Source organism: Macaca nemestrina, chromosome 8, assembly GCF_043159975.1.
Source record: "Macaca nemestrina isolate mMacNem1 chromosome 8, mMacNem.hap1, whole genome shotgun sequence".
NCBI lineage: Eukaryota > Metazoa > Chordata > Mammalia > Primates > Cercopithecidae > Macaca > Macaca nemestrina.
In genome coordinates, this window is record NC_092132.1 from 144077165 (window position 1) to 144102984 (window position 25820).

Consider the following 25820-nt stretch of genomic DNA (forward strand, 5'->3'; position numbering starts at 1 on the left):
CCAGTACCTTCTCTACAATGTGAACACAGTCTTTTCAAAATGATTATATGATCATATCACTCCCTTGCTTAAATCCCTTTAATAGAATCCTGTTGCCTTTAGGATAGAATTGAACATTCCTAACATGGCTTTTCACAATCTAACCTTTCTTAACTTGAACCATCCTCCCCCCACATGACTGTCATCTTTGTCTTTTTCCATTCTACTTTGCTGTTACAAGCCTTTTTACCTTCTGTTTTTATTCATTTCTCTATTTGTTAGAAGCACTTTCACTATAGGAAAGCAAGGAAAGAGAATCTATAGACCTAATCAGATTACAAGAGTGATGTGAAATTCACACTGGAAGATTTTGTGCTTGAGTCTTGCTTATTTATCTGTATTTTAGTTCATCCATGAAACTAACAAAGATAATGTATTTTAAAGCAATTGTAAGTGGCTATTTCAAGCCATCTTAGAAGAGTTTTTAGAGGATAATTTTATATTTTAGGTCTGACTATATTGTGATGTCAGTGCATGTTTTTCTTTTGTGTCAGATATAGCTTCATGTATGTTCATGATAGAGTTTAATTCAACAAATATTTGTTGAACTCTGCAGTGTGTACAAGAAGCTCTATAACAATACATAAAATTGGGCCAGGCACGGTGGCTCACGCTTGTAATCCCAGCAGTTTGGGAGACCGAGGCGGGCAGATCATGAGGTCAGGAGATTGAGACCATCCTGGCTAACATGGTGAAACCCCGTCTCTACTAAACAAAATACAAAAAATTAGCCAGGTGTGGTGGTGGGTTCCTGTAGTCCCAGCTATTAGGGAGGCTAAGGCAGGAGAATGGCGTGAACCTGGGAGGCGGAGCTTGCAGTGAGCAGAGATCGGGCCACTGCACTCCAGCCTGGGCGACAGAGCGAGACTCCATCTCAAAGAAAAAAAAAAAAGAACAGATAAAATTGATCCTCAAACATTTTATTGTTTTTTCTCCTGTCCTTGAGTTTATTTGTTTAAAGTAACCAAATTTATCAGGTTCAAATTGCAAATAGTTTAGGTTTGTTCCAAAATGTCAATTATTTATTATGAATCCTTTTTTCTAAAATAGAGCCTAAGTAGTGCAGACTTTTGTTTTATATGTTAATTTTTCTCTCCTACAGGCACCAATCCTTATTTGACTTTTCACTGTGTTAATCAGGGGACGATTTTGCTGGATCTTGCTCCAGAAGATAAAGAATATCAGTCAGTGGAAGAAGAGGTAATATACATCAGAAATCTTTCATTTGCTTTTCTTGAAATCTGTGGATAAACCTGTTTTTCTGGAAGAAACCTCGTCTTACATTGCCTTGTGGTCACGTGCCTATTAATCGGTCTCTCTCAGCCACTGTGGTAGAATATTGCCAAAATTAAAATATGACAGCACCACATGGTTTTCACATCAAAGCCTGGGTTTTCTAATGCACGGGGCCCATCTGTCTTTTTATTCTGGAGATTTTCTTGAAATTCATGCAAAATAAGGAGCCTATTAGAACTGTTTTCTTATATTGTTATAGTGCCACCTAAGAATGACATAGAATGAAAAACTCTTGCTTCATAGAGAGCAAATATGTTCTCATCCTTGTTTTTATGCAGTTATAAATGTGACGGTAAAATAATATGCCTAATCGTCACGTGTGCTTCTGGGTCTGCCTCATTATTCTGCATAACATTTCATTTCTCCAGTCACAGTTTTTCTGAGCCCCTATGAAGGCTGTTTGTGTGACCCTCTTGGTGGTCAGATGCCAGTGAGACTCCCACTCCACTGACGGTTTATGCATAAACAAACAGCCTAATACCATTGTTATAAGTAAAATTCGTGTTTGTTTTTTTTAATTAGTACTCATTTTATTTTCACTCCCAGGCTAGGAACTTGCATTAGGTAACTCAGGACCATGGCCCCAGGGCTGTATTTCAGCTCATACTTAGTGCATCAGGAAGGCACCACGGGGTCCAGTGTCTTACTACCTAATTCCTCTCTTAGCAGTTAGTACATTTTGATGATAATGTCAAAAATGTAGTGACTCTTCACAAGTGGAGCAGTAAGGAAGAGAATTCATTCTATTGAGTTAATTCTCTGAGAAATTTAGATCTTTAAAATATTTTTCTTTTCCACAATTATTTTTAATTTAGAGAGTAGTCAGAAGAAAGTTACTCCCTTTAGTAGTACCTTATAGTCAAATTCCCCTGGTCTGTGTAAATATACTTAGAGATCGATCCCAAGCTGAAGACTGTTGAGATAATATGGAATATTTCACCTACAGAACAAATATTTATTTTTAAAAAATTGTTTATTTTTAGCATTTGTTAATTGAACGTAAGGAGTTTTTGTTTGACTTAATCAGAGTGTTAGTTCTTCTTCTCAATAAGATAGTAATTGTAGATGACTTAATGTGATTTTTTTATGTTTCCCCATTGTGTTTACAGAAAACTTTCAGAACTTTTATTTAAAAGTAAACAGAAAGTGCATAAATTTAATATTTATGTTTGAAATTATTTTCTCACCAGAAATACTTATCCACTAAACTTATTCATTAATTTGTAGTGAACTCCTTTTATTAATACCGAATTTTAGACTCATCAATGAAACAATAAAATTGGAAGAAATGTCTAGAATTACACACTGGGATGTTTTTATAAAATTAGTTATTTTGTTCTATAGATGCAAAGTACAATTCGAGAACACAGAGATGGTGGTAATGCTGGCGGCATCTTCAACAGATACAATGTCATTCGAGTAAGTTTTTGAAGTTTCATGGTGAAAACTGGATTGCAAGGCTTGCTGAAAAATCAAATCTAGACAATGAAAAAAGTTCATTAAGTCATACTTTCAAATTGTGAAAGATAATTCATCACCTATTGCCCTGAAGTCAGATACCACTCTTCTCACTACGATATCTCTAACTCCCCAAGACAATACGTCACTAAAAATAGAGACAGTCTGAAAACACCAAAGCTACAAACAGGAGGCTAAATCAGCTTGTACTAGTGATACGTACATGGATATTTGTCTCCCTGCTTATCCACAAATACAGGCCATAGCTAACAATAATGTTTTTTATCATTTGAAAGTTGCATCGAAGTCCTGGATCTTCAGTCTTACTGAACCAGTAATTACCCCAGAATACATATATCTCTTAATCTCAGTATCTTAATTTTTAATATGGAACAGATGACTCAAGCTTTTTACAAAGTGGTATCATGAAGATGAATAAAATCTGTAGATAACGGGTTTAACCCTTTGAGTTAACAGACCTGTGAAAGTTATACTGGTATACATCAGAATAACCCAGGGAACTTTTTAAAAAAAAATACAGATTTATACGTCCCCATCTCCTAAACTTTATTAAGTCTGGGGAGGAGCCTAAATATAACCTTTTTACCTTTTTTTTTTTTTTTTTTTTAAATCCTGATTTAGAGGTAACAGCCAGGTCTGGTATAAAATAACAAAAACTGTAACTGAAAATTATGTCAGTAACAGCTAGAGTATTTTCTGAATTACAATGACACGGTAGCTTTATCACTTTTACATTTAAGCAAAATAAAAAAGGACCTTCCTAAAAGTGAAACATACTTTTCATTTTAAATCATAAATGCACATTTCACTGATAATATTTCTTTCTTCTTCATCCTTAAAGATTCAAAAAGTTGTCAACAAGAAGTTGAGGGAGCGGTTCTGCCACCGACAGAAGGAAGTGTCTGAGGAGAATCACAACCATCACAATGAGCGCATGTTGTTTCATGGTGAGCAGCATGGCCGTGATGGTGGACGTCTCCCTGGGCCCTTGCAGGAGTCAGTAAAATGAAAAACCTATGTTAAATTGACTATAATAGGGTTGTATTAAAAATGGCTTGTTTTGATTATTTTGTTCAAATAATTACTTCTTGGTACCAGCTTTCTAACGTATCACACATTAGTACAGACTTTTCAGTGCATTTACAATGAAAATAATTGAGCTAAAATTATTTTAGAACTTAAATTGCAAATTGAGCCACCTAGTGAACTATTTTTGTTGTAATTTAGTACTAGTACATTATTATGTATAATAGGGCTCCTTAGGAACTACTTTTCATTTATACACTATTCATTTCTTAATATTAACCTGCCCAATGCAAACAGTTTGCAGGTAATTGAGCTTCTAGAAAAGTGTTCAAAAATGAGTCTTTCTATCTTCGTATTTCTAGGTTCTCCTTTCATTAATGCCATTATTCATAAAGGGTTTGATGAGCGACATGCATACATAGGAGGAATGTTTGGAGCTGGGATTTATTTTGCTGAAAACTCCTCCAAAAGCAACCAATATGTTTATGGAATTGGAGGAGGAACAGGCTGCCCTACACACAAAGACAGGTCGTGCTATATATGTCACAGGTAAGCATCTTGCTATTAGTGTAACGTTTGCCACCCCCAGGTCATGAACCAAATTGGGTTTTTTGTTTGTTATGGGATGGAGTCTTGCTCTTGTGGCCCAGGCTAGAGTGCGATGGCACAATCTCAGCTCACTGCAACTTCCGCCTCTCGGGTTCAAGCGATTCTCCGGCCTCAGCCTCCCCAGAGCTGGGATTACAGGCGCCTGCCACCACGCCTGGCTAATTTTTGTAATTTTAGTAGAGATGGGGTTTTGCCATGTTGGCCAGACTGGTCTCAAACTCCTGACCTTGTGATCTGCCTGCCTCGACCTCCCAAAGTGCTGGGATTACAGGCATGAGGCACCATGCCCAGCCCCAGATTGTTTTATCAGGCTCTGCAGAAGTCACAGGTTATCCTCAGTCTTGCATCCCAGGAAATCCCGTTGGTTCTGGGAATGGGTGGGAACAGCTGATCAGCCTCTTCCCTAACAGCAGTAACAACAGAGCAGATAAGCCGGGGTAAAAACCAGGTATATGTCCTCCAGTCATGGGTTATAATAAAACACCCTGCGTCTTGGCTTTCTCCCTAGGGTTCACTTTTCTTGCTTTGTAATCATAGTAGGTTAAGGCTAAGGATGAGTTCTGTAGAACAAAGAACCACTAGCTCTAGTCACATTTGAACAAAGACGTGCTTCTATGAAAAGGTAGATTCTTTAATTTACTTCTGATGTCGCTGATGATGATGTTGTTTTAAGGCAGGATACATAATTAGTGTTGGCAACTTAAAATATCAACTTTGGAATCAATAGCAAACAAATGAACATTGGCCATGTTAACAGGCTTTTAAAACTCAAAAATTGGAGAGAATAATGGTATGCCCTCTCTGTCAGTGGTGAAAAAAATACTGTCCCTTTCCTTGGCAATGAAAAAACACAAAATAATTATACTGTGCAAAGATTGGGATTTATTACATTTCTCTGTAAACTTACCAAATGCATTATTTTTATCAAGCCAGGTTAATATTTTGTAATTTGGTTAAGACCTTAAAAAGACCCAAATAATTTTAGAACAAGGATCTCTGAGGGAAAAAAAAGAGCCCCAATAACTTTGAAATTGTGATTATTGACCTTAAAACTTATCTCTCAGTTGTGTTTTGAAAAAATTATTGCCATCAGCCATTCTGAGTTGGATGTCATATGTCTAGAAGGAAACTTCCTCCCATTAAGACCTCTGTGATTAAGAATACAGAGAAATTTTCAGCTGGGTATGGTGGCTCATGCCTGTAATCCCAGCACTTTGGGAGGCCGAGGCAGGTGAATCACAAGGTCAGGAGATCAAGACCACCCTGGCTAACACGGTGAAACCCCAGCTCTACTAAAAATACAAAAAAAAAAATTAGCCGAGCGTGGTGGCAGGTGCCTGTAATCCCAGCCACTGGGGAGGCTGAGGCAGGAGAACGGCGTGAACCCAGGAGGCAGAGGTTGCCGTGAGCTGAGATTGCGCCACTGCACTCCAGCCTGGGGGACAGAGTGAGACTCCGTCTCAAAAGAAAAAGGAATACAGAGAAATTTTCAAGTATATATATAGCATGTAAAATTTTTTTTTTTTTATGTTTCAAACTTAATTCCTCTGGAGACAAAAATGAACCTAAATAAGCAATAAAAGTGAACCTCAGTGAAGATTTAACAATCACTTATTAAAATTAGACACACAGGTTTAAGTCTTAGCCAGGATTTCTAGAAAACAGACCCTAAAGCAAAAGCATGTGACTAGTATTTGATTGGCCAGCGCAGCCCCAGGGAAGCAGGAATGAGGGCCCTAAAAGAATTGAAGTGGAGAAGACAGCAGAGCAACCACAGTGAGGTGCCTTAATGAGTTGGCCACAGTCTCATAGTGAGGGCAGTCAATTGCTCAGTCCATGAAGCATCTCCAGAGAGACTGTATGAACTACGGCATCTCACAACAGTAGTATATCAGTGAGAGAAAGAGATGAATTTGTCTGCTGGCTCCTGTCTTGCGTTTGCCAAAATTTGCCCCCAGGGCTAATTGGCACCCCTACCATTTAGGCTGCTGCATCTGCAGAATGCACCACAATGCACCAGGCAAGCCAGTGAGCAGACTTGAGCCAGCTCTCTACTTGCCCATCTGCAGCTCACGGCTGGCTGAGCAGGTCTCACATCACCTCCTGCCTCAGCAGCAACAGGGGATCCCTGGGGCAGAAGCAGAAGCCTGTCAGGTTCAGCTTTGTGTGACATAATAGACTAGGAGCACACAGAATCTAATGACAACATACCACTGCCACAAATGTAGAGATGGAGCACAAAAAAGCCGCCTTCTGATAGAGAGCAAAGCCCTTTCCTCTGGGACCTGCAGGAGAATATAGTAGACCAGGCCGGCATCCCAGAGGATCATTACTAGCATCCAACTCAAAAAGCCAGTCCGGGTAAGACCCAGTTATCCTGGATCCAGCACAAATTTTAGTTGACTCAAAATAAAATCTCTGGTTATAACACAAAGATTATATTCCATTACTAAAAACAATTTGATTGCATTATAACTGTTTACATTTAACGGTGTTATCAATTGTACTAATTTGTAAAAATATTTATTGCTTATATTAGAGATTAGCAGACATTTTCTTTAAGGGATATATAATAATCATTTTAGATTTTGCAGGTCATACAATCCCTGTCACAGTAACTCAATTCTACCCTTGTAGTGCAAAAGCAGCCATGGGCTATATGTAAATGCATGTATGGCTGTGTTCCAGTAACACGGTATTTACAGAAACAGGTGGCAGGCTGGCTTGACCCATGGGCTATAGTTTGCTAACCCCTAGTATATATAATAGACTTTCTTCCCAGTCAGCCTTTCTTTCCCTGTAATACTTAATATCTGCTCTAATTCATGTTCCGCCCAGACTAATGTGATTTTCAGCCGTACATTTAAGCTAAGTACTTTTGTTCATGATCCACTTTTTTTATTACTATTTATCTCATCCCAGTTTCTACTTTTTTCCACGTAATGAATAAACCCAATCTTAATTTCAGGTGTTGTTTCCATCAGCTTATTTTCTTCACTGTCCACCTCCCTATCCATGCAAGAGCTCAGGTTTTCTCTGTTTTTCTTCCCTTTTTCCACCAGGCCAAACTTACTGGCAGGCATTTTCTAAGGCCGATTCCTAAGCCATAGCAAAACTACCTTAAACTTTTCAGTGTAACTGTTGAGTCTGGTACCTGTTTATAAGTAAATCATTATATCAAATTCCATTCCTACTCATACATCTGAAAATGACATTTAAATTAGCTTGCCTTATGTTAAATTTTTAAAAAATTAATAGACCTAGCAGTTCTGTTATTGTAAGATTTAAAGCTTCCTTCAAAGCATTGTTTTTTTTCTTCTTCCTTAGACAAATGCTCTTCTGTAGAGTGACCCTTGGGAAATCCTTTCTGCAGTTTAGCACCATGAAAATGGCCCACGCGCCTCCAGGGCACCACTCAGTCATTGGTCGACCGAGCGTCAATGGGCTGGCATATGCTGAGTACGTCATCTACAGAGGAGAACAGGTATGTTACTCATCAAGCAAGCATAACCACGTTCACAAACATGTCAACAGAGCACAGAGACCGTGTAAGACTTGAGAAAATCTTTCCATGAAATATCCACCACACAGTGTGCTAGTATTAATTACTTCAGATACAAAATAAAGGGATCAAAATAATTCTTTGACATCAACTTTTTACATAAAAGCCATTAGTAGCTGTCCGCCACACAACACAGGCTTGTTCACACATGTGAGCGAGAGGGCAGCGGAGAAACAGAGGCTTGGGCCCTCGTGCTGTTGGGAGGCCTGCGGCAGGGAGCGGATGTCTTGTGCCGCTTGCTGCACAGCATGCCGGGGCGGCTGCTATCAGTGGGTCTGCATGAGTGTACACGCCACAGGATTGGTCCAAAACCAAAACCAATTTGTCTGAATGTAACTGAACTTCAAATGAATACTGTAACTACGCTAAAAGAAAAAATAAAGAAGGAAATAACTAAATATATATAACCTATGAAAACAGTATTTTACACTATGCCTTCAGTCATGGGCAGGGTAGGGAATGCTGTTGGGGGAAGACTGACAAAGGAATCCTGAACTCCTTTTAGTAAATCTGTTGATGGTGATACTGTGGGCAAAACAGTGAAACTCTTAGGTATATTATAGGATTGAGCACATGGATGGATGTGTTGATGTATTGATTTGAGGAGCCAAAGTTCTCACAGTAGAAGAAGGGACATACAAATATGGAATGGAGAAGGTAAGAAAGACTCAAAGGATGAACTGAAATTAGAAATATTACTATGATCTCATGATTTCTAACGTGTATGTATGTGTGTGTGTATACACCCATGTAAATTTATGGGTATCAATATAAACATTAAACATGTGTATGTATATGAGAGAGACAGAGAAACCAAGGAAGGGAGGGAAGGAGAGAGAGAGAGACAGACAGGAAGGAAGGAAGGAAAGAAGGAAGGGAGGGAGAGAAGAGAGGAAGGAAGGAAGTGAGGGAGGGGGAGAGAGAGAAAGGAAGGAAGGAAGGAAGAGAGAGGAAGGGAGGGAGGGAGAGAGCAAGGAAGAAAAAGTAGAAGGAAAGTAGGGAGGGAGAAGAAGGAAGGGAGGGAGGGAGGGAGAGAGGAAGGAGGGAGAGAAAAAAAGAAATGAGAGAGAGGGAGGGAGGGAGAGGGAGGGAAAGGGAGAGAGAGAGAGAGACTAAGGAAGGGAGGGAGAGAGATGAAGGGAGGGAGCGAGAAGAAGGAAGGGAGGGAGAGGAAGGAAGGGAGGAAAAAGTGAGAGGAAGGAAGGGAGAAAGGGAAAGAAGAAGGAAAGAGGGGAGGGAAAGAGAGGGATGAAGGGATGGAGAGAGGAAGGAAGGGAGAAACAGTGAGAAAGAGGAAGGAAGGGAGAAAGCGAGAGAGGAAGGAACGGAAGGAGCAAGAGAGAGGAAAGGAGGGAGGAAGGAAAGAAGGGAGAGAGGAAGGAAAGTAGAGGGGGAAGGAAGGAAGGGAGAAGGAGAAGGGGGAATGAAGAGGGGAGAGAGGAAGGGAGGGAGAGAGAACTAGAGAACGGAAGGGGAAGGAGAAGGGGGAATGAAGAGGGGAGAGAGGAAGGGAGGGAGAGAGAACTAGAGAACGGAAGGGAAGGAGGGAGGAAGGGAGAGAGAAAAAGGGAGAGAGAGAGCAAGGGAGAGCAGAAGGAAGGGAGGAAGAGAGAAAAGGGAGGGAAGAAGGGACAGAGAAAGGGAGGAATGGAGGAAGGAAGGGGAAAGGAGGCAGGGAGATAGGGGAAAGGAGGCAGGGAGATAGAGGTAGAAAGGGAAGGAGAGAGCAAGGGAGAGCAGAAGGAATGGAGAGAGGAAGTGAGGGAGAATGGAAGGCGGGGAGAGAGAAAGGGAGGAAGAGAGGGAGGGTGACAGAGAGAGGAAGGTAGAGAGAGATAGGAAGGGAGGCAGAGAGAAGGAAGGGAAGGAGGGAGAGGTAGAAGGAAGAGGGAGGGAGGGTGGGATAGAAAGAGGGATAGAGGGAGGGAAGGAATGAGAGGGAGAGGGAAGAGAAGGAGAGAGAGTAAGAAGTGAGAAAGGGAGGGAGGGAGAGAGGAAGGAAAGGAGGGAGAGGAGGGAGAGAAAGGGTGGGGAGGAAGGAGATAGAAAGGGAGGGAGAGAGGCAGGAAGGGAAAGAGAAAGGAAGGAAGGGAGGGGGAGAGCAAAAGACATGAAAGGCAGAGAGGGAGAGACAAAGAAGAAGGGAGGGAGGGAATGAGAAAGAAAGGGAGGTAGAGAGAGGAAGGGAGAAAGAGGAAGGAAGGGATGGAGCGAGCGAGAGACAGAAAGGAAGGGAGGGAGAGGGAGAGTGTGAGGAAGGGAGGGAGGGAGCAAGAATAAGGAAGGGAGGGAGAGAGATGAATAAAGGGAGGGAAAGGAAGGAAGGGAGGGAAAGAGAGACGAATAAAGGGAGGGAGAGGAAGGGAGGCAGGGAGAGAGACAAGAAAGGAGGGAGGGAGAGGGAGAGGAAGACAGGGAGAGAGGGAAGGAGGGAGGAAGGGAGGGAGAAAGGAGGAAGGGAGGGAGAAAGAGGGAGGAAGGGATTGAGGGAGGAAGGGAGGGAGAAAGAGGGAGGAAGGGATTGAGGGAGGAAGGGAGGGAGAAAGAGGGAGGAAGGGATTGAGAGAGGAAGGAAGAGAGAGAAGAAGGTAGGGAGGGAGAGAGCAGAAGGAAGAGGGAGAGAGAGGAAGATGGAGGGAAAGAGAAGGGGAGGGAGGGACAGAGAAAGGGAGGAATGGAGGGAGAAAGAAGGAATGGAGGAAGGAGAGAGAAGAAGGTAGGGAGGAAGAGAGAGAAGGGAGGGAACAGGGAAGGGATGAAGGGAGACAGAGGGAAGGAGAGATGGGGAAAGAGAGATGAGGGAGGGAGGGAGAGAGCAAGTGTGAGCAGAAGGAAGGGAGGGAGAGAGAGAGGAAGGAAGAGAGAGAGAGAGGAAGGGAGAGAGAGAGAGAGGAGGGGGAAGGAATTGAGAGAGGGAGGGAGGGAAAGGGAGAGAGAGACTAAGGAAGGGAAGGAGGGAGAAAGGAAGGGAGGGAGAGATGAAGGAAGGGAGGGAAAGAGAGACATAAAGGGAGGGAAAGAAGGGGAGAGTGGAAGGAAGGGAGAAAGGGAGAGAGGAAAGAAGGAAGGGAGGGACAGTGAGGGGGAGAGAGCAGAAGGAAGGGAGAAAGCGAGAGAGGAAAGAAGGAAGGGAGAAAGAGAGGAAGGAAGGGAGAAACAGTGAGAAAGAGGAAGCAAGGGAGAAAGTGAGAGGAAGCAACGGAGGGAGCAAGAGAGGAAAGGAGGGAGAGAAGAAGAGAGAGAGGAAAGAAAGGAGGGAGGGGGAGAGGAAGGAAGGGAGGGCTAGAGTGCGAGACACGAAGGATTGGAGGAAGGAGAGAGAAAAAGGAAGGTAGGAAGAGAGGAGAAGGGAGGGGGAATGAAGGGGGGAGAAAGAGGGAGGGAGGGAGAGCTAGAGAGCGGAAGGGAAGGAGGGAGGAAGAGAGAGGGAGGAAGGGAGAGAGAAAAAGGGAGAGAGCGAGGGAGAGAGCGAGGGAGAGAGCGAGGGAGAGAGCGAGGGAGAGCGGAAGGGAGGGAGGGAAGAAAGGGAGAGAAGGAAGGGAAGGAGGGACAAAGAAAGAGGGAGGAATGGAGGAATGAAGGGGAGAGGAAGGGAGGGAGATAGAGGTAGAAAGGGAGGGAGAGCAGAAGGAATGGAGAGAGGAAGGAAAGGAGGGAGAAAGGAGGGAGGGACTGAGGGGAGCAGAAGGAAGGGAGGGAGAGGAAGTGAGGGAGAATGGAAGGCAGGGAGAGAGAAAGAGGGAGGAAAAGAGGAAGGAAGGGGAGAGGAAGAGAGGGAGGGTGACAGAGGAAGGTAGTGAGAAAGATGGGGAGGGAGGCAGAGAGGGAGAGAGGAAGGAATGGAGGGAGGAAGGGAGGGACAGGTAGAAGGGAAGGAGAGAGGGGGAAGGAGTGAGAGAGAGAGGAAGGAAAGGGAAGGAGAGAGGGGGAAGGAGTGAGGGAGGGAGGAAGGGAAGGAAGAGAGGGAGGGAGTGAATGAGGAAGGAAGAGGGAGAGAGAGGAAGGAAGAGGGAGAGAGAGGAAGGATGGGAGAGAGGAAGGATGGGAGGGAGGAAATGATGAAGAGAGAGGGAGGGGGAAGAGAAGGAGAGAGTAAGGAAGTGAGAAACAAAGGGAGGGAGAGAGGAAGGAAAGGAGGGAGAGAAAAGGTGGGGAGGGAGAGAGGCAGGAAGGGAGGGAGAGAGCAAAAGACATGGGAGAGAGAGGAAGGAAGAGGGAGAAGAAGGTAGGGAGGGAGGGAATGAGAAAGAAAGGGAGGTAGAAGAAGGAAGGGATGGAGTGAGAGAGGGAGAGAGGAACGAAGACAGGGAGATAGACGAATAAAGGGAGGGAAAGGAAGGGAGGGAGAGAGAGATGAATAAAAGGAGGGAGAGGGGAAGGAAGGATGGGAGAGAAAGGAAGACAGGGAGAGAGGGAAGGAGGGAGGAACAGATAAAGAGGAAGGAATGGAGGGAGAAAGGGAGGAAGGCGTTGAGAGAGAGAAGGAAGGCGTTGAGAGAGAGAAGGAAGGGAGGGAGAGAGAGGAAGATGGAAAGAGAAGGGGAGGGAGGGACAGAGAAAGGGAGGAATGGAGGGAGAAGAAGGAATGGAGGAAGGAGAGAGAAAAAGGAAGGTGGGGAGGAAGGGAAGGAGAGAGGAAAGTAGGGAGGAAGAGAGAGAAGGGAGGGAATGGGGAGGGACAGAGAAAAATGGAGGGAGAGAGAAAAGGGAGAGAGGGAAGGAGGGACAGAGAGGGAGGAATGGAGGGAGAAAGAGGAGGAGGAAGGAATTGAGAGAGGGAGGAAGGGAGAGAGATGGGGAAGGGAGGGAGGGCTAGAGAAAGAGAGGAAGGAAGAGAAAGAAGGAAGGAAAGGAGGGAGAGAGAGGAAGGAAGGGAGGGACAGACAGGGAGAGAGGGATGAAGGGAGAAAGAGAGGAAGGAAGGGAGAGGGGAAGGAAGAGGGGGAGAGAGAGCGGAAGGAAGGGAGGGAGAAAGAGAGGAAGGGTGGGAGTGAGGGAGGAATGTAGGGAGAGATGGAAGGAAGGGAGACGGAGGGAAAGAGGGAGGGAGAACAGAGAGGGTGGGAGAGAGGGACGAGGGAATGAGTGAGGAGCATGCAGTGAGGGAAAGAAAGGTGGAGGGAGGGAGAGCGAGGGAGAGCAAGAGAGAGGGGAGAAAGAGGTACAGGGAGGCAGAGGGAAAGAAGGGTAGAAAGGGAGGGAAAGGGAGTGAGAGAGGGATGGAGGGAGAAAGAGGGGGGAGGAAAGAGGGGGGAGGGAAGAAGGGATAGGCAGAGGGATAGGGGAGGGATGGGGGAGGGAGAAAGAGGGATGGAAGGGGAGGGGGGAAGGAGGGAGAAACAGGGAAGGAGAGAGGGAGGGATGACATGGGACTCATCATGTACCCATTATTAGACCAGGCAGGAATTATTAATGGATGCTAAATATAGGGATTATTCCACTAAGTAGAAGAATATTTGCATGATATTCTTACTACAAACTTACTTTCAAAGGGGGCTGGGGGGAGTAGTCATTATATATTGGAGAAAGGGGACAATGCCTTGACCAGATAATCAAAGTCAACATCACCAGTGAGGGACAGATAGGCTTATATTGTCTCTCTAGGTGGATGCACTAAAGGCACGACATCTCTGCAGCATTCCAGCCAAAAATACATGATGTAAGTCTAATCAAAATGAGGAATGTTTTACCTTCTTTAATGTGGAAAGATTGTATTCTTCCAAAGTGTTAAAAGACAGAGAAAGGCAGTGCTAACTCCCCAGATGACATGAGGCCCAAGAGACATGAAAACGATCTTTCCGCCCCCAGACTGCAGCCAATATTGGAAGAGAAAGTACATTATTAGATCAACTGACAGAATTGGAATATGGATATTAAATGAAAGGATTATATCAATGTAAAATTATAAGGTTGATTCTGTACTTACGTAAGGCAATATCTCTATGCTTAGAAAATATATACTAGCATATTTAGGGATAAAGGACCGTGATGATGTATGTAACTTGTAAAAGTTTCAGGGAAAATGCATGTGTGTTTGTGTATGTGTGCAGGAGTGTGTGTGGGTGTGGATGTATCTAGTCTACAGAGATAGGGAAGGTGCAAATGATAAATGAGATAAATAAAACCTTCCCAAAGGTAGATCTGGGTAAGGTTATGTAGCTGCTATTTTTGGTACCATTTTAATTTTTGCAACTTACTTGTAAGTTGGCAGCTGTTTCCAAATAAAAAGTTTTTAAAAAGGAAGGAATAAGTTTGTCATGTTTTTCTGTTTAAATCATAAACCTTAAACTTCTAGAGAAGATGCTTTTTTTTACTTTTATTCAGTAATTATACTTCTAGAAATTTGTATTGGAATAATTAGTGACAGTCACACACACACTATATACATGAATATATGGATAGTCGTCACTGTCTTGATTATAATAAAAAATTTAAACAACCTAAATATTCAGCAAAAGTAGAATTGTGAAATAAATTTTAATATATTCATATGTCTGGTATTTTTTAACATTTATATAATACATACCAAAGATAGATTCACCCACAACATAAGAATATGGTCATCACCAGGTATTAATGAGTGATTTATTCACCCACAACATAAGAATATGATTATCACTGGGTGATAATGAGTAGTTTCAGTTCTCTTTACCATATATTTTAAGTATACTATAAGTTATCTCTGATTCACCCACAACATAAGATGGTTATCACTGGGCATTAATGAGTGGTTTCAGTTCTCTTTATGATGTATTTTAAATATAAGTTATCTGTAGTAGTAAATATTTCTTTCATAGTTGGGTACAAAGAAATAATAAGGAACACTTAGAAGATAAGTATAAGTTTACTTTTCTGAAATTTACTGATTAACCATCTCCCAGGTAAAATTTGACTTGATAATTTAGTCAGAGTCTCATGAAATAATTTTAGAGAGTGATTAGTACAAAACTTATTTGAAAGAAAAAAAGCTTGAATAATGAAATGCACTCAGCCTTTATTTTATTTCAGGAGAGGATAATTGCGCTTCCGTATTCAGGTATACTTGTACACATGGATCATGTTAACTGTAGTGTCTACTAATTACTTTCTCATGAGCAGTTTTTGCTGATTTTATAGGGAAGTTTTCCTTTGCTAACTTTTATTTCATTCTCCTTAGTCATACTGTAAATCATCTTTCACTCTTAACGTTTAACACTTTCAAAAACACACAAATGTTTGATGTGTTTTTGATTGAGGATTGATTTGAGTAGTAGTATTTGTTATTGGTGAGATTGTTTCTTTCTTAAGATTGAAAAGATACACTGAAGGTTAACTGAACTGTACTTGGAAAGAAAAAAGGCTCTGATTATAACATATGATTGGACTTAAGCTGTCAGTGGTATTTGTATATGTTGTACTTTAAACGTCACATTAGACATGAAGGCGAGGTGTTCTCTGCTCCAGAGATTTCACCTACTTTACTGAACTGATGTGAACAAGGCAGAATTACTTAACCAGAGAAGAAAAGACTATAGAAGAGAATGATTTCTAAAATGGTTTCCAAACATACAGAATCATTCAAGAGAGCATGACAGTCCCTTCCTCACCTCTATGAGACATAAACTGAGAGTATTTGAATTTAAATTTTAGTGTTAGGGATTTGGATTAAGAAGAAATTTCAGAAAATGAGTTAGCAAAAGTAGTTTTGTGTTAAACACATACACACACACACACACACACACACACACACAATGCTTGTATAACCAGTGTGGATTTAAAGTGACTTGACAGAAAATGATGGTTTTTGGTTCATCTTAGGCCATTCTAGTTGTGCAGTTTAGTAATTCCCTTGCCTTTAATCCTCTGGACTGTGATGTGATTAATTAGTATCTTAAAGGGCACACAGAAACAATTCGGTAGCCTAATCATTAGGAACCGGGAGCACTTCGATAAGGACCTCTAAGTAATTCATGCCATTAGAATCTTAGAATCTGCCTGACTAAAATGGATGTGTGTCAGGGATCACTGTAAATCATGAGCTACCTAAATGCAGACATTGGCACTGACTCCTTTGCTTCAACAACTTTTCCGCAAGTAAAATAATGTGTCATAGAAAGTATTATAGATATTAAACTTCACTGGGACAAAAGGAAGTAGGAGTGGGCGTCCACTCATTTTTGACACTCAGCATTTGCCAGCCTGTGTTCTTTTTACCTTTCTCCTGTTTCTGTCTGTCTGCATGGTAAGTTCCTTCACAGCAGGGTCCACGTCTCACACCATGTGTTCTATCCTGGCTAACACGATGAAACCCCGTCTCTACTAAAAAAAACTACAAATAGTTTCTTTTGTGAGAAACTATAATATTCTCACAGAAATAAAAGTACAAACTGGTTACTGAGACTTCAGACTGGAAAGTCAGGAGAGATTCTCAATCTTGGTTTCTTCCCACCAAATGTACTAAAATAGAAACTGTTGCTATTTTTAACTAAAATCAGAGCAGACTGGAATTATGGAAAATAATATTATGAATGATTCCTTACATATATATATAGACAGAACTTAACATATTAATATTTTTTGTTCTTTTTAAAGTCCTTGCTGAGACCTTTTAGGAGGGAGTACTCTCTAATGAATAATACTAATAAAAAGAATAACAATAATAGATCCTTACTATGTCAAACCTCTTCTAAGACTTTTGCATTTAGTTCTCACAAAAATCCTAATATTACTAAATGTTAACACTAATATTAAATTTATCTCACAAACATCCTATTAAAATATTAACATTAATATTAAATATTTCACAAAAATTCTAATATTAACATTAATTTTTTTTGTTTGTTTTGAGACAGAGTCTCACTCGCTCTGTCACCCAGGCTGGAGTGCAGTGGCGCAATCTCGGCTCACTGCAAGCTCCGCCTTCCGGGTTCACACCATTCTCCTGCCTCAGCCTCCCGAATAGCTGGGACTACAGGCGCCCGCCACCGCGCCCGGCTAATTTTTTATATTTTTAGTAGAGACAGGATTTCACCATGTTAGCCAGGATGGTCTCAATCTCCTGACCTCGTGATCCGCCCACCTCAGCCTCCCAAAGTGCTGAGATTACAGGCGTGAGCCACCGCACCCGGCCTAACATTAATATTAAATATTATCTCACAAAAATCCTAATATTATTAAATATAAAATAATTTTAAATGTTAGGATATAATCCTAATATTATATCTTAATAGTTACAGATGAGGAGAGCTGAGGCACAGCTGTATGTGTCTGCTGTATGTTTCTGTCTCCCAAGTCAAGGGGTATAGCTATAAATTATTCAGTAAATCTATCACATGTTTATTTCTACATTTTAAAGTTCAGTTTTTACTTGTCCTTCATTCTTTTTATTATCTTATCCTGTATCTATATGCAAGCAATTTGTTGGTCAGCATTGAACAAACTATTTTTGGTCCCCAAAACACTTTGCTCACCCAAGAATTTTTTTTTTAGTCACAGACCACTCTGAACTACTGAGTCTAGCTTCATCATCATGTGATAGTTAGGGCTGAAGAATTCCTGTGTAGTCTGCTCACTAAGGGGTGTCCTACCTTTCCTTCCAAATTGCTGCCTTCATGGCGATTTCTGGTTGCGGCTTTCAGCAGCTTCCTCTGATCAGCCTTTTTCCTGCTCCCACCAAGAAGTGCTCTTCCCATTCCAGACACAGCCTCGTGTTTTACTGATTGCAAGAAAAAAGAGAAAGAGAATATGAAGGAGGCCAGTCTAAATTGGAGCCCCTATCTTTCCTGTAAATGATGCCTTTGAGTAGTCAGTTTTAAAAAATTGTTCCCAAACTGTTGTTTCTAGGTTATTGGTGACTCAGTACATCTCACCTGTATTCCTTCTAGCTCAGTGGGTTACATCATCTTCTATGATTAATTTGGATTTGATTTGGCAAAATTTTTCTTTCATTTAGCAAGCTTTTATTGAACACACACTGTGTGACAACACTAATGCTCTGTGAGGTGAAAAAGAAAGATATTAGTGCTGCCTTGGGCCTCAGTTTCCCTACTTATGCCACATGGCTCTCTAATAAGGGATGAATGGAGTTTAATTTACAGTATTCAAAGTAGAAATAACATTCAGTTTTCTAGATTGTAGGGTTTATACACATTTATCTACAGTTAAGTAGGTGAACCTCCAAATTGTTCAGGCGCCTATTAAGAGACTGAGTCTATATAGAATATTGGTCACGATTAACAGCCTTTGAGGCTTCCACATTCAGTAAGGCTTTAATATTGTGCCTACTAGAAGCGTGATCTGTTTTTCTTCTTGTCCTTCCTAGGCATACCCAGAGTATCTCATCACTTACCAGATCATGAAGCCAGAGGCCCCTTCCCAGACCGCAACAGCCGCAGAGCAGAAGACCTAGTGAATGCCTGCTGGTGAAGCCGGGTCAGATTCAGCCTGGGACTGGATTACAGAGGATTGTTTCTCACAACAACATCAATATTCGAGAAGTCCCTGACAGCCTAGAAATAAGCTGTTTGTCTTTTATAAAGCATTGCTATAGTGATGAATAGTATGAGTAACTGATACATACTCAACTGCTACTGTTCCCTTTGAGGAAATGTTTACAGGGGCGGCCTTTTCACATATCTCAGGCTCATTTTCATTGCAATTATCCATTTCTAAAACAAGATCACTTTGATCTAGACTTGGAAATGGGAAATAAGAAAACATAACCAATGCTTTTTCAGATGTTCACGATTCACACACTACATTTGTTTTGTTATGCATGACACGTGTATATAACAAATATACACATATGACAGGCGACAGGCTTGTTTTTGATTTGCCAGACATGCATCATTGGCTATTGTTTGTTTGTTTTTTGGTTTTTGTGGTTTTTTTTAGTTACTTTGAAAATGAGCCAGAGCCTTCTTGAGGATATTTTGCACAAAGTCACGCTGACAAAAACATTAGCAATGCAACCCAAGCTTCTGGCTGAGCAAGATTCAGTTTCCACTTTAAAAAAATTTTTTTATTGTTCTCTGTAGCTGCACATCTCATTAACATAAATTGAGATGAAAAGGAAAAAACATCAAGTTTTAGTATCCCTTTATGAATCGGCCTATCTTACAAGGGAAGGGTACAAACACCAACCTGACTTAGGAACTCCTAAATTCAGAGAAGTCAAAGCCGGTGAAGGCCACTTGCTCTGTCCAATACAAGCCTGCCACAGAGGTCTTCGGGACAGTACTGGAGATGCAGGCTGACACAGGCTTGAGTTCCAAGGTGAAAAAACTGGGGAGACTGTGAAGGAGGAGCTGCATTAAGGAGGATGAAGAGCGTGTGGTTCTGTATCATTGCAGCCCCAGTGGACCCAGGGGATGCCTCCAAAAAGTAAATGCTTCCCTTCCCTTAATCTGTACTGTTGGGATTGTTACCCCCTCCAAATTAGCTGCCTTATTTCAAAAGTCAGTGAAATTACTGTACTTCATTAGAGTCACAAAAATACCACTTTATTGTTTCTTTAGTTGAGAAAGCTGGGATTCAGACCCGAATAGTGGATAGATAACACACAAATGCAAGGACTTTTTTGTTTACTCCAGATTTGGGGTTTATTTTGAGTGGCATGCTTCAAATAGTTCATAAAGATCCTTGCATTAAATTTTTGAACCATTTCTTCAAACTACTTAGTGTATTTAGACAAGGAGAACAAAAATGGAAACCAAAGCCCTTTCCGTTATTTTTTTAAGTGAAGGTGAGAAAGAAATACCATACAATTTTCTTTGTGAAATTGCTGTTTATTTTCATCAACATTTACCAAGTGCCATTGACATTTATAAAAAAAAAAAAAGTATCCCTTAAATAGTTCTTACACTTGCCCTTTTCAGCTTAACTGAATATGAATTGAGTGCACTAACTTATTTACTTGATATACTGTGCAACTACTCTGCTTTGAAGCAAAAGAAATACAAACACGAGGAGGAACAGGAAAGACAGTGTGACACAAACTTGCCGTTGCAATTTAAAGCCCTGAAAACGATGGGTTTAATGCAAGGTGATTAAGCTGTGACCTCCTTTAATCTCCTGAAGCAAAGTAAAATGGTTACATGCAAAACTTCTAGACATAGACTCTTAAAATACACACATTTTGCTTTCATTTTGGCTTCAACCCAGTGCTGGAACTGGGCATCCAGACTAGTTTGAATTTTTGTAGCTGAATCTTGCATGGGTGCTCAAAATTAAATCAAGAATTCGCCTCAGTTTTTGCTTCTTTTGAAGTTTCAGTGACCCAAGCTGGGTGTGTGTGTCTTGGCTACTTGTTTAATAGCACTGGAATTCCATATGAAGCTTTGAGAGTTGATATTCATTAAGAGGGATTTTTTCCCCCTCTTTACTTCTCTTTTGCTGTAACAAAGGGTTGAAGAAATTGCCATCTGTATAGTTTTCAGTAGCTGTCAAGTGTGTATTACTTACCTTCCCCAGACGTAGTTTAAAATGATAAATACAGCTGTGATTTTTAGTTAAGTAAAAGAGTTAATATGATATAGATATGGAAAGCTTTATAGCTTCATTAAAAAGATAAACCACTACCTAACTGTGGTTGTATGTTGTTTCCATCATACTAACTAGATTAATGGATGCGCCAGTTTTCATCTTGGTCCTTACACTTGAGAAGTTAAACTGTGGTTCAATATTTAAACTGCCAGTGTTCTGTGTCTCATGTTCTGTGTGCCAAGTGAAGGTACTGTGTAAGGAAGACATTTGCGGTGCTTCTTGTCTTATAATGATTCAAGTATATAGTAGTTCTTGAAAGAGTGTGCATATATTACTCATCTGCTTAAGAGAGTGGGTTAATGGATATATCACAGGAGCCAAATACATTTTTTTCAGAACTTGAAAACCAAAGGTCATCATGAGTGCACTCAAAAGTTAGCAAAAGTTGATTACATTTGGGATTTTCATCTCTAGCTGTATGAAGAACCCTTTCCAATATAAAAGCATGGCATTAAATTAGGCCGAAGTCTTTTATTTTTTGTATATGTACCATATAGAAATACTAGCAAGTTAGGATCATCCAATTAGGCCTACCCCAAAATGGCCCCTCTGTTTCCCTAACCACATGGAAGAAAGAATCTGAACGTCTCCACCAGCTTTACCCAAGTTCCAAAACTAAAGGGCTTCTGCAGACCTGATGGTGCCAGTTTACCTGTTGTTGGCCAACTGGATACTTGACTCAGGCATAAATTAAGTGCCCTGGTCCTGAAATTTTCTCCTTGTATTTGACCTCCTTCCCTGTATTTGACCTCCTTCCCTGTTCCCTAAATTACTAGTCTGGAATTAAAATGAGCTCCAGCAATGACCTTTGACTCCATTCATTTTCTCCTCCCTCATCTTGGGTCTTAAAAAAAGGAGACCAGATACCTCTTAGTTTTTGTATCGCAACCAGGAATGGGTATTAGGCCTCATGCGCTTTGCTCAGAACACTCTGCCGCTTTGTTAACAAATGACAGCATGGAACCCAGAGTTTTGATTCTATGCAAAATAACAGCAGTGCGACCAGGATTCTTGCTTTCCTTTTCCTTCGTGGAGTTTGGAGTTTCTAGCTTTTCAAGCAGCATAAGTAGAATCAACATTAGGATGTTTTCACGAAATAGCATCCTTATACTCCTTTGAGCTTGATTTAGTGGCTAGACTGATTTCCCTTTGCTCTCAAAATAGCAAAGTGCATTGAAATATACAGAGAAATGCCTGAATATGGCAAGCAAATAAAGTAATGTAGGTTAACGTTCTATTATTGTATCCGTTTTACAAAAAATAAAATAAAAATTTGATTTATGCTGGAGAACGGCATTAGAATGCAATACGTTGTCTAGGTTTTCTCTGTTTCAGTGTCTCTCCCAATCGCACGAAGGGTTATTGGGCATTGTCCCCACCCCTGCCTTTTTAAACGTGCACTATCTGGATTCCTGTAAATGGCCTTGCAAACAGAAGTGGTGTGTATTTTCAAGCACCTTTCCCCTATTGTGTCCGAATCCCATTTGTGTGGTATCTGTGACAAATAGCCTTCTTACTGTGTTTTCTGTTGGACTAATTATCTCACAGAAGGCTATAGACCTTACTAATTTGGCAGGTATTCACAACTGACATTAGGATTTCATGTCAGAAATGTATTTAAAGAGTAAAGTTAAATTTGTTTAGTGTCAGATCAGTGACAGAGAAGTGAAAAGAAAGGAATTGTGAAAGTGATGTTTGAGCTATTGTACACATCTAGCATATGAAAAGGAAATGCATTAAAAAAATACTACTCTAAAACATGAGGCTTCTTCAGCAACGTGTGCATTCTGCTATTAAGAGACAATTAAATTTTTCTCCTCTAGAAAGCCTTAACTATGGCAGAAACTTTTTAACCTTTTATATTTTAATAAATAAAACATTGTAGTCCCATTTCTTAGTGTTTGAAAGGTGTGTCAGTGAGTCGGCCATGTCTCCATGTGTTTCATACCTGTTCATCTTGTTTTATGATGGTATATTTCATAAGTAATATTCCCTTACATGCAATGGAGCTGATTAAAATTAATCCATTTCAATTTCTCCATATCGGAAATTCCTCAGCTACCAGATTTCTGGTTTGGAGAAATGCTGGAAAGATTTCAAAGCCTATTCAATTGTGTATGTGGGGATACAACAACCGCTGTGATACATTGTAGAATATGAGTGATATGCAAGCTGTGTTTTTTAATTGTTTTAAAATGTAAACTATGGTTATACTTAAGTGAAAACCTAGAGGAAGCTAAAGATTTTATATACTTTGTACGGCCAAATACGGTCGTAGTATGACCAGTTGTATACATTGCCAGAGTTCTGCCTCCTCTGAAATAACATTCACACCGTAGATTGCATTTCTGCTTTTCCTTCTTTCACATTCTTTTTTGCTTTACTCGTCACATCTTCGCACCTGCCCTACCACCCATCCTTTCAAAGAGGTTTCTCTCACGTTCCAGAATTCAGATTGTTCTGTGATTTCTTTTTTATCAGTCTACCCATTTCTGCAGGCAGCCCTGAAAGCCCTTGTGTGGATTCAGAGTGTTTGCAGAGAAATGCAGTTGAACCCTGGTAGTGGGGTGTCCCTCACACACCCGTGCACCCCTCCCAAAGTTCAGGATGAAAGGCTAGAAAGCGCAGTCAAAGTTAGGAAAGAACACAGATCTTTGAGGCCAATAGCCTAGACCTAGAAGATGACCTTGACTGTGTAAACATCGTCTCCATGACACCAAACATTTAAACTCTTCATGTGCATATAACACCTGCTTCTGCTCCCATGGTTTCAAGCTCATCTTATCTTTGTAGTAGTCATATTTGTCTTTGATACCTACAAACTAAAAAGGTACTTTTATCAAGGTTTCTCAAAACATTTACAAAACCAGCTTTGAGGAAATGTGGAGTGTTGCCCGGCAACAGCACTCAGAGTAGTAATTGTATTTTCTCATTGTGATGTTAGTCTGTGTAAGTAACCAGCGTAGTGACTCTTTGGTTCATTATTGGCATTGTTTTTATTCTTAGTCTCTGTGTGACCCACCAGTGGCAGGGGTTCCAACCCCCTCTCCTCTCTTTTTTGCATTTATCTATTTGTAGGATTGTCAGATAAAGTACAAGATGCCCAGTTAAGTTTGAATTTCAGAGAAACAATTTCGCTTAAGAATGTTTCATGCAATATTTGGCGTATATTTACGATAAAAGCATTCGTTATTTGAAACTCAAATGTAACTGAGCATGCTGGTTTTTTTCATTGTTTGGTTTTCTAAGTCTGGCATTCCAACAGATTTGGTCATGGAAAATCACCTACCGCATGTTAAACTCCTCTGGTCATCATCATCTTGTCACCTGAAATAGAAGTCCTTTTTCCCTCCCCCTCCACTTCTTTCCAAAGGAAGGCATCAAGGAACGTAACCTGCCTGCCTGGCGGGTTTCTATTTAAGACATCTTTGTGATTATATTTAACCTGCAATTGTGCTTTGGCTTAATGTCTAGCTCACTGTACTTGTAATTGATTAATATTCAATAAAACCATTTTTAAAATACACTTGTGTGGATAGCAGTTAACTCTTAAGTATTTTCATTTTGCCCTGCTTGTTCATTTCTGCCTGACCAACCTTAACACAACTGACCTGAAAAAACTGTCAGAATACAAATACCAACCCTCCCTCTCCATCTTCCCGTGAGACCTGGGTTTTAAGTGACTTATCCTCACCTCTCAGCCCACATGGGAGTTAATGAATAACTTCTGCGATAGCAGGAGCAACACGGGTTCCTTTCAGAAATATCTCTTAAACAGGCTGACACCTTAGAGTCAGACCTCATGCCGGGTCCAAAGGCAGCCCAGAGGCCTTGCACAACATGATTGCTCAGAGACTCACCCTGTCCACCTCTTGGGGGAGAGGGAGGGGAAGAACACCCACTTCATGTAACAGTATTAACTACCTAGCACAGTGCCTGGAGCAGAGGTCTAAGAAGGTCCTTCCATTCTTCCCCTCTTCTTTCTCCATGCCTAGGGATCCATTACATAGCAAATTTGAAACTAGAATTTTATCTGAACATTAACTTCTTTTGCCAGAGGCATTGTCAGAGCGACAAAGAGACATAAATAAATGGAAGTGCTCTAGTAACCCTGCAAATAACAATAACCATCACTGAGGCCCTACATGAACCAAGTACTTTGTATACATACATTTTCATTAACCCCAAAAACTTTGCAAAACTGGCCTTTTAATTCTGTTTTGCAGGTGAGGAAGTGAAACTAGAAGTGGTTAAATTAGTTATGTTATATCTCAGAATGCCTTCCACTATAAGACAATACCAGATGGCTGGGGACAGTGGGTCATGCCTGTAATTCCAGCACTTTGGGAGGCTGAGGCAGGCAGATCACGAGGTCAGGAGATCGAGACCATCCTGGCTAACACGGTGAAACCCCATCTCTACTAAAAAAAAAATACAAAAAAATTAACCGGGCATGGTGGCGGGCGCCTGTAGTCCCAGCTACTTGGGAGGCTGAGGCAGGAGAATGGCGTGAACCCAGGAGGTGGAGCTTGCAGTGAGCCGAGATCACGCCACTGCACTCCAGCCTGGGGGACAGAGCGAGACTCCATCTCAAAAAAAAAAAAAAAAAAAAAAGATTAATTACCAGTTGCTATGTACCAATCACCAATCACAGATGGAGTTTCAGTGTTTAAGCAAGAATGAAAACACAGACTTGACTCTACCACATGATTTTATGTCAGTGTCTCACACGACAATCAGATTCTGAATGCCATTAGAATCAGGTGTTGCCTTTTGGTTGTAGAAAGGGAAATTATAGAGGGGACAGTTTTGGGAATAAGGCGTTATAGAAAGGGTTATAGAAATAGAAATTATCTGAATTGTGCACAAAAAGCAAGTGGAATATAAAACAGCGACTTAGAATTTCAACAGCCTGGGTTGGTTTATGACACAGACCTATTCCAAGGGCCTGCTTTTATAGCATCAACCACTGTGGGTAGGGGATTGGGGGAAGTGGGGAGGGGCAGCTGTAAATCACTTGCTGGATTGGGTTTATTTTCTGAAGGAAATTACTTGCTAGAAAACTAGATCCTATTAAAGGGATGAGTGCTTCTTGGGTAGCCAGTTTTGAAGAACTGTTTTTGGATTATGTTGTCTACGTTGAGTGTTTGGATGCTGTGACCTAGTTTCTCTCATTAGAGGCAACGTGTCCTATTTATAGCACCTGTCAACCTTTATCATTTGGCTAGGTCCACTTTTCATCTTTATCTTATAAGACTGTACAATAGGCCTCCAAGCTGAAAGAGCA

The 25820-nt window shown here is 41.1% G+C and overlaps 1 protein-coding gene across 1 annotated transcript in view; it reads left to right on the forward strand.

The window, feature by feature from the left end:
• Positions 1–24059, forward strand: part of LOC105491154 (tankyrase) — a 226311-nt gene extending 202252 nt beyond the window's left edge. The window contains exons 22-27 of the mRNA XM_011757309.3: positions 1142–1239; positions 2680–2754; positions 3656–3761; positions 4203–4389; positions 7777–7933; positions 18312–24059. Of these exons, the coding sequence (XP_011755611.1) occupies positions 1142–1239; positions 2680–2754; positions 3656–3761; positions 4203–4389; positions 7777–7933; positions 18312–18398 (710 nt within the window). The 3' untranslated portion in view covers positions 18399–24059. The remainder of the gene's footprint in view (positions 1–1141; positions 1240–2679; positions 2755–3655; positions 3762–4202; positions 4390–7776; positions 7934–18311) is intronic.
• The last annotated feature ends 1761 nt before the right edge of the window (positions 24060–25820 follow it).